Source organism: Tyto alba, unplaced genomic scaffold (assembly GCF_018691265.1).
Source record: "Tyto alba isolate M040663 unplaced genomic scaffold, T.alba_DEE_v4.0 Super-Scaffold_49, whole genome shotgun sequence".
Taxonomy (NCBI): Eukaryota; Metazoa; Chordata; class Aves; order Strigiformes; family Tytonidae; genus Tyto; species Tyto alba.
Genome location: NW_024881325.1, coordinates 3,658,265 through 3,673,309, shown reverse-complemented (window position 1 = coordinate 3,673,309; position 15,045 = coordinate 3,658,265). Strand labels below are relative to the sequence as shown.

At 38.7% G+C, this 15,045-nt stretch overlaps 1 protein-coding gene across 13 annotated transcripts in view; it reads left to right on the top strand.

Annotated features, from left to right (window-relative positions):
• Positions 1–15,045, top strand: part of WNK2 (WNK lysine deficient protein kinase 2) — a 115,453-nt gene that overhangs the window by 83,583 nt on the left and 16,825 nt on the right. For 8 of the 13 annotated variants that reach the window (XM_042806967.1, XM_042806966.1, XM_042806960.1 and 5 more), the window contains 8 exons: positions 25–97; positions 1,667–1,722; positions 1,800–2,485; positions 3,706–3,920; positions 5,935–6,150; positions 7,093–7,191; positions 12,471–12,515; positions 14,050–14,303. In XM_042806967.1, coding sequence (XP_042662901.1) covers positions 25–97; positions 1,667–1,722; positions 1,800–2,485; positions 3,706–3,920; positions 5,935–6,150; positions 7,093–7,191; positions 12,471–12,515; positions 14,050–14,303 — 1,644 coding nt within the window. Of the gene's footprint in view, positions 1–24; positions 98–1,666; positions 1,723–1,799; positions 2,486–3,705; positions 3,921–5,934; positions 6,151–7,092; positions 7,192–12,470; positions 12,516–14,049; positions 14,304–15,045 lie in introns of those variants that run through there. The other 5 variants (XM_042806969.1, XM_042806962.1, XM_042806964.1 and 2 more) reach the window with 5 other exon arrangements.

The window sequence follows — 15,045 nt, the reverse complement described above, 5'->3', positions numbered from 1 at the left end:
TTTTTCTTTTCTTTTTACCAAAAGTTTGAAAAATCAGAGGTCACCACCATTGGTGCTCATTCCTCAGAAGCAAGAGGTGGGTCAGCAAGCAGAAAAGGTAATTCTCCTTCCAGTGATGAACAACAGTGATACATATGTACTAGTGCATGGTTCTCTTCCCTGGTGTGCCCTTGCTGCTCAGCCTTCTGGTTAACTGGAGAGCACTGCCCAGCACAAGGCATTTCTGATCCTATTTGTAATATAACTAATATTAAACATCTCACTTCTGTCAATCTTCTTAGAAAGAAAGTGCCTCACAGGTAGATTTATATTAAACCATGAATATATAATAAATGGCTGCGATGTAGCTTTAGGGTATTCACATGGAAGGCTATGTTCCCAATAATAGATTTCCAATGCCCTTAAGAAATCCAAACAAAGTCCCTCAGATTTCCTGGGTTTCATAAAAATGTGTTGATGAAAATAACATGACTGAGGGTGGCCCTTCTGGGGAGAAGCCTGTAAGATTTCCAAGGGAATCCCATGGAGAACTACTAAAGAGTACTTTTAGGTACTTGTAGATGCAACAGCACTTTCTATAATAGGGTAGTAGGAGCCATAGTGAGAAACGTGGTATGTATTATGCTCCATTTACCTGTCTAGCAAGTCATGGGAAGTTTTAAGGGCTGAGGAACTCCAAACTGATCCTGAGTCATGAGTAGGGTTGGGGAGGGCTTGTAATATTTTTTTTTTTTTTTTTTTTTGAGATTGTCATGGCGAAGCCAGATACTAGGTTTGTGTCACAACATAGATCATTCTTGTCCTGGTGGACACTGCTTTTAGGTGTGTGTGAAGGGGGAAAATGTTGGGTAGCCTGCATTCATCTGTCTCGCTACAAAGGAGAGAGTAGGCAAGTGAAACGTAGCACTGTGTAGTAAAATTAATCTATCTTAGAGACCATCAAGCAGTGATGTATTTCACCATTTTAGACCTATGAAGTGACAGATTTTTGCCCTATGTTCACTCTCTGCAATGTGATGTGAGCTTTCTAAAAAGCTTATGTTTATGGGTTTAACTTCAAAACCAGTGTCCAGGTTGTGAAATAATCTCATCTTGATTACTGCCACTAATATTTTGCTTCTTGCTTGCTTCTGTGTCCGAGTGGCCATTTTTTGAGCTTGTAATTTCCACTTTAAGCAATGTGCGTTTAACTCAATTTTGGGCACTTTTAATTGTTGGTGTCAGTATCTGTCAAATGAAAGGTGTGAAATACCAGTCCGTCTGTGGTCAACTGCAGCATTTTGTATGCATGAATAGCCAAGTGCAATTACTTTTTTGAGACATCAAGAACACCTTAGTAATGCAGGCCCAATGTACAATGCAAATTTAAATTTTGCTCTGATTTTTCCCCTTAAAATTTTTCAACTGACTAATGAAATTCCACAATCCTATCATTTGAATTCCCCAAATCAATAGATTGAACAGGGTGCCTACCTGCAGATATTTTATATTGTCGCTGATATTGACTCCTGCATTATAGATCCTGTGTTACAAAGGTTGGATATTTAAATTATTCTTCAGTGCTACACTTTATCACTCTTCAGTTTATCAAAGTAAACACATTGGCCTTTAATATACTAAAGCATTCCAGAGATGATTTCTTTTTTTTTCCCAACTTGTAAAACAGGTTCAGCTGCAAGCATCACTTCAGCTCCTGCTGCTACAACAAAAGGCCTCTTTCAGGTAACCCAAAACTAGGAGCAGTTTTATGCTTGATTGTTACAGTTACTTTCAAAATTAATCTCCGTTATTTTGTCCAGGTTGCACCTACATCATCAAGCATAACTAAACAGATGGAAACTTCTAAAAGGAGTGAGAAGGCAAAGACTGTGACTTCGCCTGCACACACAGACAACGTAACACAGCTATCCACAGCAGATGGGGTGATAAATAACCTTCAGAGGGATGACTCTTTAAACTCTGGTTCCTATGGAAAACAGGCTGAAACTCATGACTGTGGTACACCAGCGAAAACTATTGGCAGGTTTTCAGTAATCAGCACTCAAGATGAGTTAACTTTAACAGCACCTCACTGCTTAAGGTTCTCAGCACCCCCAGATGTCTATTTGGATGAGCTACCTTCCAGCCCTGATCTGAAGACAGCTGTCCGACAGGTGCAGACAGCCTCTTCTATCGATGTCCTCTGTGACCAGGGTTCAAGTGATTCTGCTGATGAGCCTTTCCATCGACAGTTGGCTGCTGCTGCCCAACAGTCCCCCCCGAGCAGTAGTGCAGCCACTGACTTAATTAAAAAAGCAGCTGCTTTTCTGCAAAGGTCTGGCAAAGCTAGCTCGCCAGGCCTTGATTCGCCTAATGGGCAAGGAACAAAAATTCCTACCATCAACATAACATCTTTCCACTCACAGTCATCATACATGAGCAGTGACAATGACTCGGAATTTGAAGATGCGGATATGAAGAAAGAGTTGCAGAACCTCAGAGAAAAGTATGTCTGGTTTGCAAACAATGCTAGGGAAGATTGTGTTAAGATACCTAGGCAGCATCTCTGCATATGATGAGCAAATATGTGTTTTTCATAGCTGTAATGAGTCAACTGATTCTGGGCAAATTAGACATTGCTAGGACCTTCCCCCAAATGGCATAGTGCATCCTTTTATGCATCACTATTTGTCGATTCCATTTAGAAGAATAATTCAATAGTAACTTTTTTTAAACCCCAAAACATTTCTGCTGCAATGAGCAGTTTCCTTACTGAAAAGCTATGTTGATGTGGTAGTAAACAATAGAACTTGTAATGTATGTGATAGTAGGTTCCCATGTGGCTGCTATTTGAGGTGGCATAAATATAGTCTGGATGCCTGTGTAGACAGCTGCCATAGTGTTCTCTTCATGCCTTCCTCTGCAAGGGTGATTTAGACTATCAGGTCTGCAGACCCATCACAATCTCCAGGCTCGCTTTACAGTAGATGACCTGGTATCTTTTAGTCAGATAAGAACCTCACTTCACCTCCCATCGGATCTCTCAGAGTCACTGGTCCAGTCTTGGCAGGAGTCTGTTTTGCTGCCAGACCTGAGAGCTAGCTAGTTTTACATTTGAACATTTTCTTTCTTTCCTGGCAGGTGATGGGTAAAAACTAGCATTAGGTGCTAGTTTAACCGAAATGTTAAACTTTTTTCTTAAGGTATTATGGTTTTACTGAATACAGATGATGCATCTTTTTAGAACAGAACTACAGTAATACAAAACCTTTAAACTGACTTTATGGCATCATGAAATCTACATCATAAATAAGGTAATGATTCATGTGCTAATGGCACTTTTATGGGAAGAACTTCTGTTTTCCTTCACATTGAACTCCTTCAAACTGATGTACATGCCTTGAGAGTTAACTTTTTTGAAGCCACTGGTTTGAAGAGAGAGATTCTGGAATAGTTTGGAGTTCCTGTCAGATCTCATGTCAAAATCAGTTGTTTTTGCTGAGGATGTTAAGAATCTTTCTAGCTTTCTAGGATTCTGTCTTATAATTGAATATTTGAGAAGTCAGTCATCACAGGTGGATTGTTATAACTTTACATACTTTTGGATGAAGAGTTCTATAACCAAAGACTGTTTTGTTTTGTTTTTTTTTATAACTAATTATGCTGCCAAAATGTGGTGCTTTATCAAATACATTGATAGCAAAGTTCTTTATTTTTTCTGTTTAGGCATATGAAAGAAATTGCTGAACTTCAGACTCAGCAGAAGAATGAGATAGAGGCACTGTATATTCGGTTAGGGAAACCCCTTCCTCCCAACCTGGGGTTCCTTCACTCAGCCCCACCAAGCAGCCGTCGCCGAAGAACCAGCAAAAATAAATTGAAAGGTGGTAAACTACTAAACCCTCTGGTCCAGCAGCTACGGAGTGGAACATCAAGCACAAGTAGGTACACTAGGCTGCTTTCCATGTGCCAGTTTGTGTCAGTTGTGGTTCTGATGTGTAATTGCATGGACTGCAGGAAAGGAGCTGAATTTTTATTGATTTTAATACGATGACTCAAGTTTGTGTACTGCAAACTGTTTTTGAAGTGGGGTTCCTTTGTGACAGGCTTATTACAGCTGCCCAGTGCTGAACCATATATACCTTCTCTGCATCAGTTACAATGCTTGGCAGAGAAACAATATTCCACTTCAATTTGGAATACAGCCTGGTTACATTTTTCTTATCCTTTCTCCAAATGCAATTTATTGATGTATTCACTTACGTGCTGTTATCCTATATTGATTATGTGCAATATCTTGTTGTTTATTTTTGTCTACAAGATGCCATAAAAGTAAGATTGGATTGTATTTGCTCTCCCAAAGGATAGGAGGTAAAAACAGTTATAAAACTCCGATGAATGCTTTGACCATCTCTGAAGTACTTTGAGATTTTTCAAACAGTAGTACAGTCTTGAGTCATTATCTCTTTGGAAAGTATAAAGATATACTTCAACTGGGAAATACTGATATACCCCAGTACCTATTTTTTCAGCAAAATGTAGAATAGAATATGAATAATTTTTCTTCAACTTAGTTCATACTGTTATTTAGAGGAGCACCAGCCCTTCCAGCATTAACCCTCTGTTTCAAACCTGGTAGTTCCTGTTTTCAAATTCGCTTCATCATAGGTCCACTTTGAATTTCGTTGCATCAGTCTTCATTAGAGACAGAGTGTTTTGGAGGTTTTTGCTTTTAATTAAAGATTTCAACTGAAATTGGAAAAGCGAAAGATATTCAAGATGCAAGGTGTTCTGTGATCTATCTTAAGTCTTGGTGTATTTACCTACAGGAGCTGAAGCAATGTTCAGTGCTTTACACCTCTTTAGCTGTTGCTTGGCTGATGAGCATCAGTTTTACTTCCCTTCCTTGTGATGAGATACTCCGTTATCCTTGGTGCATTCATTTTTCAGTTTGTTCTTGGGTTCTCTTTAGCCATTTTTCCCCTCTGTCTCGTCACAAAACCCACAGCTTTCTCCACTCATGGATCTTGGCTCATATCAGTATGTTACCCTAGTCTGCAGAATTTAAGCTTATTTCTGCTTAAAATGTCCCAATTCTCCTTTTTTAACCCTTGTCACCTTCAGTCAGAGAACAGAAATCTGCTCAGTTAAGACTGCTACTTTGGTGCATGCTTTCCATCTTGCATTTCTTCTTATTTTCCAGTTTTTTTAGGCACTGTGTAAAGTTCACGTTATCTTTGAGAATCTGTATTTCATGCCTGAGTCTTGACTTGTCTGTAGACTTCTCATTTTTTGGCCTTCCTTGGTCCTTTCTCAGGAATCAAGGGCAGGCAGTTTCTGATAACGGTTACTGATACAATTGTCATTTCCACATCCATAGATGCTTTTGCTGATAAATCCACATAAAAAATGATTACAGAAGTATTCCAGTGGTAAAGCCTCTTTACTAGAGTTATCCATGTAGATAGATATATAATATATATAGACATCTACCTATCTATAAATAGCTATAAATAAAAATTTGCAACGAATTTTTATTTGTCTCCAGTTGCTTGCTCTTCACTATTCATGTTTGAGAGCAAACCTACATGTTCTGCTCAGTTGTTCTGTGCATTCATCCTCCTACTTAAGCAGTTCTGCAGCTCTCACTTTATTTCAGCACTGTTCCTTGTGAGGTCCTGACTCCAGACTTTCTGAAAAATGCAGAAAAGAAACTGTAAAAATCAAGCCTACTATATTTCTCCAGTTTCTTGGAGAAACTGGATCAGCACTAGTATGTGTAGATTATTTTCTGGCGCAGGCTATTCATAAAGTCTGTGCTTCATATAGTACTGCAGAATTGTAAGCCATTGTTCCTCTTGGTGGCAAAGTAATGATTACTTTTCAGCACGGACTTTTATTCAGTGCTTTCCTAGCATTTGCCATTGCATGTATTTTGTTTGTTTGCTTTTTCAGGTAACCTTTCAGACTCGAAAGACTCACCCCACAAAGAAACAACTAAAACTCAGCCTGGATCTCCTGAAGCAGCAGCAGTAACTTCCCCTGCGTCAGCCACCTTTGGGAAGGCTGTTCAGACACAGCAGCCATGCTCTGTCAAAGCCTCTCTGTCTTCTGACATCTGCTCCGGCTTAGGCCCTGAAGGAGGCGATGTGAACGCAAGCTCTGGCCAAGGTGATTTTTTTTCATACCAGCTGTTCGGCATATCTTCCAGCACATGCTAAAATTAGTTTGCTTCTCTTATGCTTGAACTTTTTAGGAGTGGATTTCATTTCTAGTTATATAGGAACATGAACCTTTGACAATCCAAATTACTGGCTTATCTTTAAAAAGATCACTGCAGTATTGTCAGAAGAAGAAAAGTAAAGTATCTTATCAAGTGTTAAGAGTCAACACTCAAGAAGGCATGCTAATTTTTAGGAAGGAAATAGATTTTATTTTTGCCAGCCATGGCTTTATTCTGACAACTTTCCTGGAGTCTGCCTTACAGATTTTTGAGAAAAAAGAAAGGAAAACAAAAAGTGTATAGAAGGATAGGAGATTGTTTCCTTTGGTTCATTTGGGGCTTTTTTTAGCCCCTTGATACTGGTAGACCTCATAATGAGTTCCTCATTATAAACTACCAAACTATCTTGGGGGGGGGGTGAGGGGGGGTGGAGGAAAAACAAACAACAAAAAACTAAAACCATAACCAAAGAACAAAGTTATGTTTCCTTTACCTAAGGGGTTAACTTTGTGCATGACTTTGCAGTCCCAGCGAAATGACTGTAGATTGGCTGTGTTTCCAGTCCTGACCTCTGATATTCTGTGTATTGCACACCTCCATAGGCTTTGACTGATCTTGTTGCCATGCATATTGGAAGTTATTATGACAATTAAAATACCTTCTTCTCATTGCACATCCTGCCAAACTAATCTACAAAATATCTATCTGTTCTTTTCTGCTGTTATTGCATCCTTTGTGTATGGTCAATTAACTTACTCCTCTTTGGCAAAATTAAAATGGAGATGTGGATGTTTAACAAAACTGATTTGACTGATGGTATAGGACATCTGATCACAGCTACTTGTACTTTATAAGTGTCTTTGTTTTCTTCCCTTTATATTCATTTGCAGGCTGGACGGTTTTCCACCAAACGTCTGAGAGAGTGACCTATAAATCTAGTAGCAAACCTCGTACCAGATTCCTCAGTGGACCTGTGTCTTTGTCCATCTGTTTGTATTTGTTCTTTTGTATATTATCACAGTCCATCTTTCTTTTACCCCCTTTTTCCAATTCCATGTTTTTATATCTCTAATATGTTTGGCAGGATGCCCCTTTTTCTGAACCATCTTTTCTTTCTTTTTATCTTTCTTTTAAGTAATCATCACGAACACACCTTATTTATATTAATTTTTCATATGAAAGCTTTTATTTGCACTGCTTTTGGCTCGTGTCTGGGCACCAAAAGCATGTGTGGAAGATCTCATCATTTATTATATAGCCTTATGGTAAATTTTTACCCTGGACTTATGAAAGCTTTTGTACTTTGTTATTTATGTTGAAGTAACTTTATTTGCAATGTGGCAAATATACATGTCTGCTGTCCTGGTTCCAGCGACAACAAAAAGAAATCCATCCTTCTGTAGACGAATGGTCTCTTTCACACATGTTTGGACAATGAAGACATGCATGTAGCAAGCTGATACAATACTAGAAGGTCACTGAAGGGTATAACTTCCATACAAGGGCTGTATTAACACGATACACAGTACTGTTTATATCCACTCTATTTTCTTTAATTTTTTTCCCCCGCTCTTTGCATGTGGAAATGCTGAGACAATAGTGCTCCAGCTAGTTCTTTCAAAATCCATTTCCTAGGTGGGCTTTTCCCCATGCATTCACTTTAATTACTTTAAGTGAGCAATGTTTTTATATACTCAGAAGCAGCAGGAAGATCTGGTTACTCCAAGGGAGAGTGCCATCAACTTTTTTTGTGTAAGCTGATCTGGCTGAAGCACTTTACTCAGTTTATTTTCTTATGACCTTATGTGACCTCAGAGATGAAGTCAATTAGCAGTTCATCAAAGCATAAATAAGTAAAAAGCAATATCAGATTTTCAGATGATACATTGAAATGGATTGCTAGGATCCAGTATTTTTTGTTTCAAATAATTGTGCACCTGCTATTTGTACCCTATTTGTATGACTTCTAAAGCAATTGGCAATTCAACCAAATGATATCAAGCTATTTAATTAAAAAATTAAGACCTTTTTACCCAATCATATATGCTGCCTTTTAGGCAAACAGATTTTGCTTGTACAATAAAGATATGTTGTGCTGAACAGGTACTATAGGCCATTTACATATAACATTAGAAAGGCTAACAATGTTCTTGAGAACGTTTGGTTAACTAACTGTTCGTTTGCATTAATATCAGATCTCCCATTGGAGTTCTACATTGCTCATCATTATCCAAGTGGTACAGATCAAAGGCACAAGACCACTCAAAAACACTCCTAATTTTATGAATAAACAGTATTTTTTAAAATAATCTTGATTTTTTTTTTTTGTTTGTTTGTTTGAGGTCCCTAAAAGTCCAAGCACTCAGGTTCTCAAAATGAAATTTACTGCTCAGCATACTGAATTTATTATAATACAAGTTTTTAATGACGATTGTAATCATGAGACAATTTTGCATTCAGGGATTTTTTTCTGAGAACCTGAGTGGAATTCTCAGTTCACAAATTTTCTCATTTGATGTAATAGACATAGTAGTTTCTTCCTCTGCACATGTAATTCCTAGAAGTAGTTTCATTAATCTTTCACAGAATTACTATTCAGTAGGATGCAAAAAGCCTGGGAGATGGCAATTAGAAACAAGCACATTAAAAATGTTTGTGTGCATGGGTATTGTGAATGAAACCAAGGAATATGTAAATCCTTCAAATTGTGAAGTTTCTCAATGCTTAAATAGCTTGGCATGAGTAATTGCTTTCTGTTCTCAGCCCATATGCTCTCTTCTTGGTTTCTACTGGGCGAAGTGTTCAAAGAGTAGGTTTGCACTCCCCCGTTTCTGAGTCGTACAAGGAGATGGACTGAGTTTCAGGCACTTAATCCTGACACATCCATCCAAAGTCACTGTGGCTCAGTGTGCAGCTTCGTTTCAAGTACTGCCTGTCACTTGAGTTGCAGACAGTTATCCACACCTGAATTACTGTTAGGTTTTGATGCGGATGGGAGGTTACTTTAGCTTGTTTTCCCAACGAGCCCAACACTTTGGGAGTGTGTGTGTGAAGGGTTTTAAGATGGGGCTGCATGCCGCAAAGTCCCCCAAGGAACTGCTGGAAGGATGTAGGGCTGCTAATTCCACGGAGCCGGTGTCCAGAGCAGCCGTGACTACGGGCCTGGGGAAGAATGGTGCTAGGTGCTGCTGGGGATGGTGGCCGGCTTGTGCTCCTTCCCCTCTGGAAGGGACCCGGCGTGCAGGCAGAGCTGAGCGTTTGAGCTAGGTGCGAAACGTGTGTGGGTCCTTGCTGCACACCGGGGCGAGGAGCGCGAGCGGTGGGGCCGGGCCGTGGGCGACGCTGGGCCCACGGGCCTGGCGGGCCCGGGCAGCACAGGGGCCTGGGCCTGCCCCACAACTCGAGGCTCCCCGGGAATTGTTTTTGAGAGCTGTTGGGAAAAGTTGTGCTGGGCTTTCAGAAAAGCTCTGAATCTCTAGGGTTAATTAAGGTAAAACAGCCTTTTGGGGAGCTTGGATATTCTAGTGCGAGGACTGTACTATATTAGCAGACAAATTAGTGGCATGCTTTTAAAAGATGTATTCAGGTTTTCAGATGCATTAAGGATAGTTTTTACAAATATTTTGCCCTGGTTCCATCAAATTTGAACACTTCCACAGTGTTCTCCCAGAATAGCTTTTTGATCTGTTCCCTGTGTCCAATATTGACCTTTCCTTTACACTTTTCATGGACTAAAATATTTTTGATGGACTTTGGCATAATTTTAGCCTGAGCTCCTTCCCTGGGTTGAATTGCAAGGACACCTTAGAGAAGAGCTTGCACTGATTGTGACTGGAATTTTCAAAAGCTCCATTTCTCTTAGATCAAAATTTATCTAGTTAAGTCTTAGGCTTAGATCTTTTATAAAGTGATTTTTGTCAGGTCTATAGTAATTAATATATGATATGTTCAAATGTGATTATGGAAATGGTCTAACAATTTCTTGCCATTTCAATTTTAGTTCAGCTTTCAAGCTTTTTGGCAGTTGTTAGAGTGCAAATATGGGAGAGTGGAATTTTTTTTTTTCTGCCCTGTGTAATATAATAGCTACTTAATTTCTCAGATAAGCAATCTGGAATTAGAGGTAAAACACTCTGCTGAACTCTTGCAGTCTTAAATTAAGTCTTAATTATGATTCATATCCTTAACTTTACAGCTATTAAACACCTTGATTTTTAGAAGTAATACAATTAATCTGGTGAATTAGGTTTGAATTGAATTTTAATTTAAAACTAGTCATAATCAATGATTGTCAGTCCCTGCTTCAGGTAATATCACTACTTAGATAATGTTTCTCATCTCCCAAGCAACATGCTGGAGTGATACACTTTGGAAGAAAGGGCTCTCTTCTTGGTGATTGACTCTCCTGTAATATTTTCCTTAATGTTGGCTCCACTCACGTGCATATTTTGCGAATCTGTTTAGCATCACTGTTCTCTGTTGCTTCCCCACACGTGGGGGGCCCCAGGTTTGATTTGGCACCTGAGGTGCATATAAACTTATGACTTGGTTTTCAGGAAGCAGAGGGGTTGGTGGTTAAACATTTTTACATGCATTTGAGCACGTACTGTAGTCAGCTGCCTGCTTTTATTTTTCGCAGGCAGTTGCATTTCATTTGCATACATATTGTGCTAAACACTACCTATTGCTACATGCAGAAATGGTGCAGGGTAGTTAAGAAATTAGCATTCCAGTATTATTGCCACTGATGTTTCCATAATTGGAGTTGCTAGCTAACTTTGAGATAGGCAAGGTAAGGTATATCTGAAGGGAAAAATGGGAAAAAAATTAAAAATACAATGCAAGATTGTGAAGTTATGAATGTGACTTGTATTTGTTATCCAGGCTTTGAGATGAGAAACTAAACTTGGTCATGCTTGCGTAAGACATTAGTGTAGTCATGTCCTTCTGATTTTCCTGGAATAGAAACCTCATTAAACTGAATGAAATAATAAGAAAATCTTTCAAAGCACTCCTTCTGTTCCTCCTCATGCCACCCATATTAAAGCACAAACATTTCTTCTCCCTTTTTTCCCTCTCCCTCTTCTCTTTACTTTCTCTTCCTCAGTCTCTGACTGATGTCTCTCCTTTCTCCTTTGAAGAATCATTCAGAGCCTATGTCAACCTAGACCTTCAGTCTGAGTTTGAAGCTACATTTCTGGCACAGTAACATAAAATATCGACACTGGTTTGCTGTAGAGAAAAAGCACATTCATCCTGTATCTTGCTTTTTGCCCCACTCTGATTTCGCTCATGTTTTCAAGTGCTTCTTCACAATAAATTTGCCATGCCCCATGTCAGATGTTCATCTCCTCCCATACCATAATGATTCTCTTCTTAACAAGTCCAAAATACCTTTCAGGAAATTTGGCACTCAAGTAGAAACAGTGCTTATGTCTGGCAAGATCTGACGGTCAAGTAGGGTTCTTAGTATACTTCTGGCGCTCTTGATATCTATCCAACAGAATATGTAAAATCTGATGAAGGATGTAATGAGATAATGAAAAAAACGTGTAGTTTGGTTAAATGAAAACTCAGCTACTCTGCTGGATTATTTTTCTGCACTTGTACAAGGCACAAGGGAAACACGTTCATGGTTACCTCCAATTAAAGTTCAGAATCTCACTTAGACACAAATACTACTAATAAAATATTTGGAAACAATTGGCCTCAGACCTGCAGAACAATGTATCTTTTTGGACTTGTAAAACAGGACTTCTAGGGTTGTTTGACAGTTTGTCTTTTGCAGCCAGACTAGCTTGACTTGTTCCTGAAAGCATTTTTGGCCTCCTATCACAAACTGAATTGACATCATTTCCTGCATAAATAGAGTAGGAATCAAAACCTCCTATTAGGAAGCCAAGGCAATTCGGGAAGAAAAAAAAAAAAAAAAAAAACAACAAAAAATGCAATTAAAAAAAAAAAAAAAAACATGAAAAAACCCAAAACCAAAACAACAACAAAAAAAAAAATGCATCTTTAAGTCATGGGACCTTGCTTTTGGCATGCTATTGTATTTCTCAAAGCTTCTGAATGGCTGCACATTAAGAAAGGTTTGAGCTGTCCAGTTATTTAGACTTCCTTTACTCACCTGAACTGCTGACTTTGTCTGTCCTTTCTTGCATAATAACTACTTTCTGATTGCTTAAAAGTACAGAAGCTTGTCCGTCAGATTTGTTGTGTTTAGTCTTACCTAATTCTGTATGTCTTGTATTGTTTTACCTTGTAGGGTCCACCTTGAAACGACTATGTCTAGGCAAAGATCACAGTAGTAGTAACTATCCCATTTTTGTTTCTCAGTATTTCCTTCATGGCATGGGATGCTTTTTGCTCTTTTCATTTTTACTAAAAGCTAGTTGTTTAATAAGGAGCTGATGCACTTATACTGCTATGAAATTAGACTCTATAAATTGTGATACTTTCATAATAATGCATGTGCTGTTGATGTCTTGGGTATCATGCATGCTGCAAGACAGTTGTGGTATTCTTTGTGTGTGAGACCGTGCACGCATGAAGCAAGAAAACTGGATTCAGTGTTTGTCTTTCTGAAATACACACCTTTATATGATTGCAGTTCTCTGCTGGAGGAATTTATGGCTTAAAGCGATCTCGTTCCTGTTGAGCTGCATGAAATAATAAACACTAATTTAAGAGCTTTCCTGTCAAAATACTTATTTTTCTTACTGGTCCCTTTCCCCCAGGCAAAGGAAAAGGAAATGAGCAGTATTCACTTAGAAGTTATGTTGCAGGTTGAATGCATGATCATTTAAAGGTTATTAACGTATTTTATATAACTATAGGACTAATTAGTTTACTCAGTTTCATTGGCTGGTAACTAATTAACAGAAGAAAGACTGAATGTTCATGTTTGTTTATATAATAATTTTACAACAGTTCTATGAACTTTTTGCTTGGAGAGATGGTCTTTATTTCAAATCTTTAGCTATATCAAATATGTTAGCTGAAAAGTTACTTTATATTTTCTGCTTAGGTCCAATTCAGGCACCTTCAGTTGCTGTTCACTGCTAATCTTGCTGTGTCAGACTTGTAGTCACCAACACTTAAAAATGACATATTTGGTTTTTTCTTAGTCTAGAAATAAGGGAACATACAAAATTAAATGTCAGTACTCTTCCTGTCTGCTTTTATTTATACCAAAAGTTCTGTATATTTATCTTTGTCTCAAAATCTCACACAGCCACTTATGTCCTACTTCTTTCTCTTTCCTGTACATTCATGGTCCTGATGAATTTTTTTTTTCCCCAAAAAATATTCAGATGACAGAGTAAATTTTCCTAACACCGTTGATAGAGATTGTGGGTTCCTGGAGCCTTTGAGGTGTCGTAGCCAACCCCACCTGTAACCTATATGACACTTAGGTTTTTCCAGGAGGACAGTAAACTTATGCAAGTAAATTAAATGTTAAATTCATTTTTTAAATGCATGCAGTTTAAATAATACAACCTGCCCTCCTATTCTCTCATGGTAGTCTGCTCTGAAGAGACTGCAAGCCTTAGGACGTCAGTGTTACTGGGACTGAATTAGTTTCTTCTCTGAGTCCTTAATTTCACCCAGAGAGAAGTTGTGAGTGTAACAGCTAGTGGCTGAGGTAACATAATGTGATAGAAAATATGAACGCATTGAACTTGGACCATTTCTTTAAGCAAAGGTGTTCTGTAGAAAAGTGGGGGAGGGGTAAAAGAAAAGCCACCATTTGTATGATGAGATTGTAGATGAGAAACTGTTTGAGCAGCAAAGTGGTGAAGCAGAGATGCCATCATCAACTGTCTTTGTGTGTGATTTTCCAGGATCCTCGACAAACAGTCTCGTAACGTGTCCTGAGCCCCTCCCACAATCAACCCTGCAGGTTCAGGCCAACAACAGTAACAACAAGAAAGGGACGTTTACAGACGATCTTCACAAGCTGGTTGACCAGTGGACAAGCAAAACTGTTGGAGCTGCACAGACAAAGCCTTCCTTAAACCAACTGAAGCAGAACCAAAAAAGGCAAGACATGGAGCCAAAGGCTAATCCCATGCAAACACAGAATGAGACATGTGGAGTAAGTGGCACTCCTTGAAGAACGTACCTTTTGCTATGTGTCTGAAAACTTTTGCAAAACTCAGATTTGGAGGAGGACATAAACTAAAGTTGCTTCAGATAGATGCTTCCTATAAATGTTCATCTCTTTTTGTTAAGTACTAAACCAGATATTTTTTTTAAATTCTTTTGGAATAATCTTGAGGGATATATGGTCTGAAATACATATATAAAATATATTTTTTTAAATTGCAAACTGCTTATTAACAGCAATATACAGCAATACTCATACAATTAACCATCTGCTGCTCAAGTTAAGTCTTAACTATTCCTAAAGCTTTCTTCTTTTTGATGTTTAATATTAACTTTCCTTAGGCAGAACAGTGGCTGGGGTTGGTGGCTTGGTGGTAGCGAGCCCTTGTTTTAGCAGAAGTGGAGTGAGTACTGTGCTAAGATACGGGACAGCTGGATGTGATTCTGACCCTTGCTTGTCATACTGGGTACCTTTGAGGCTGTCTGCCTCATGAAAATGCCATCTTCAGAAATGCTGTGAAAATAAACTACAACAAAATGGAAATTGGAGGCACCCCCCCATTCATCCCATCGTAGCAGGAAAAAAACGTGGCAACGTGCATTTGTGTCTGTGTTCAGTGCTTGTTTTCATGGCTGGGTGATGATATGGAGGCAAGCACAAAAATGAATGTAGGATCCCAGTTTTTAGAATTCTGTCTCACCCTGATCTAGGTTTCCAGACTTCTTCCTCC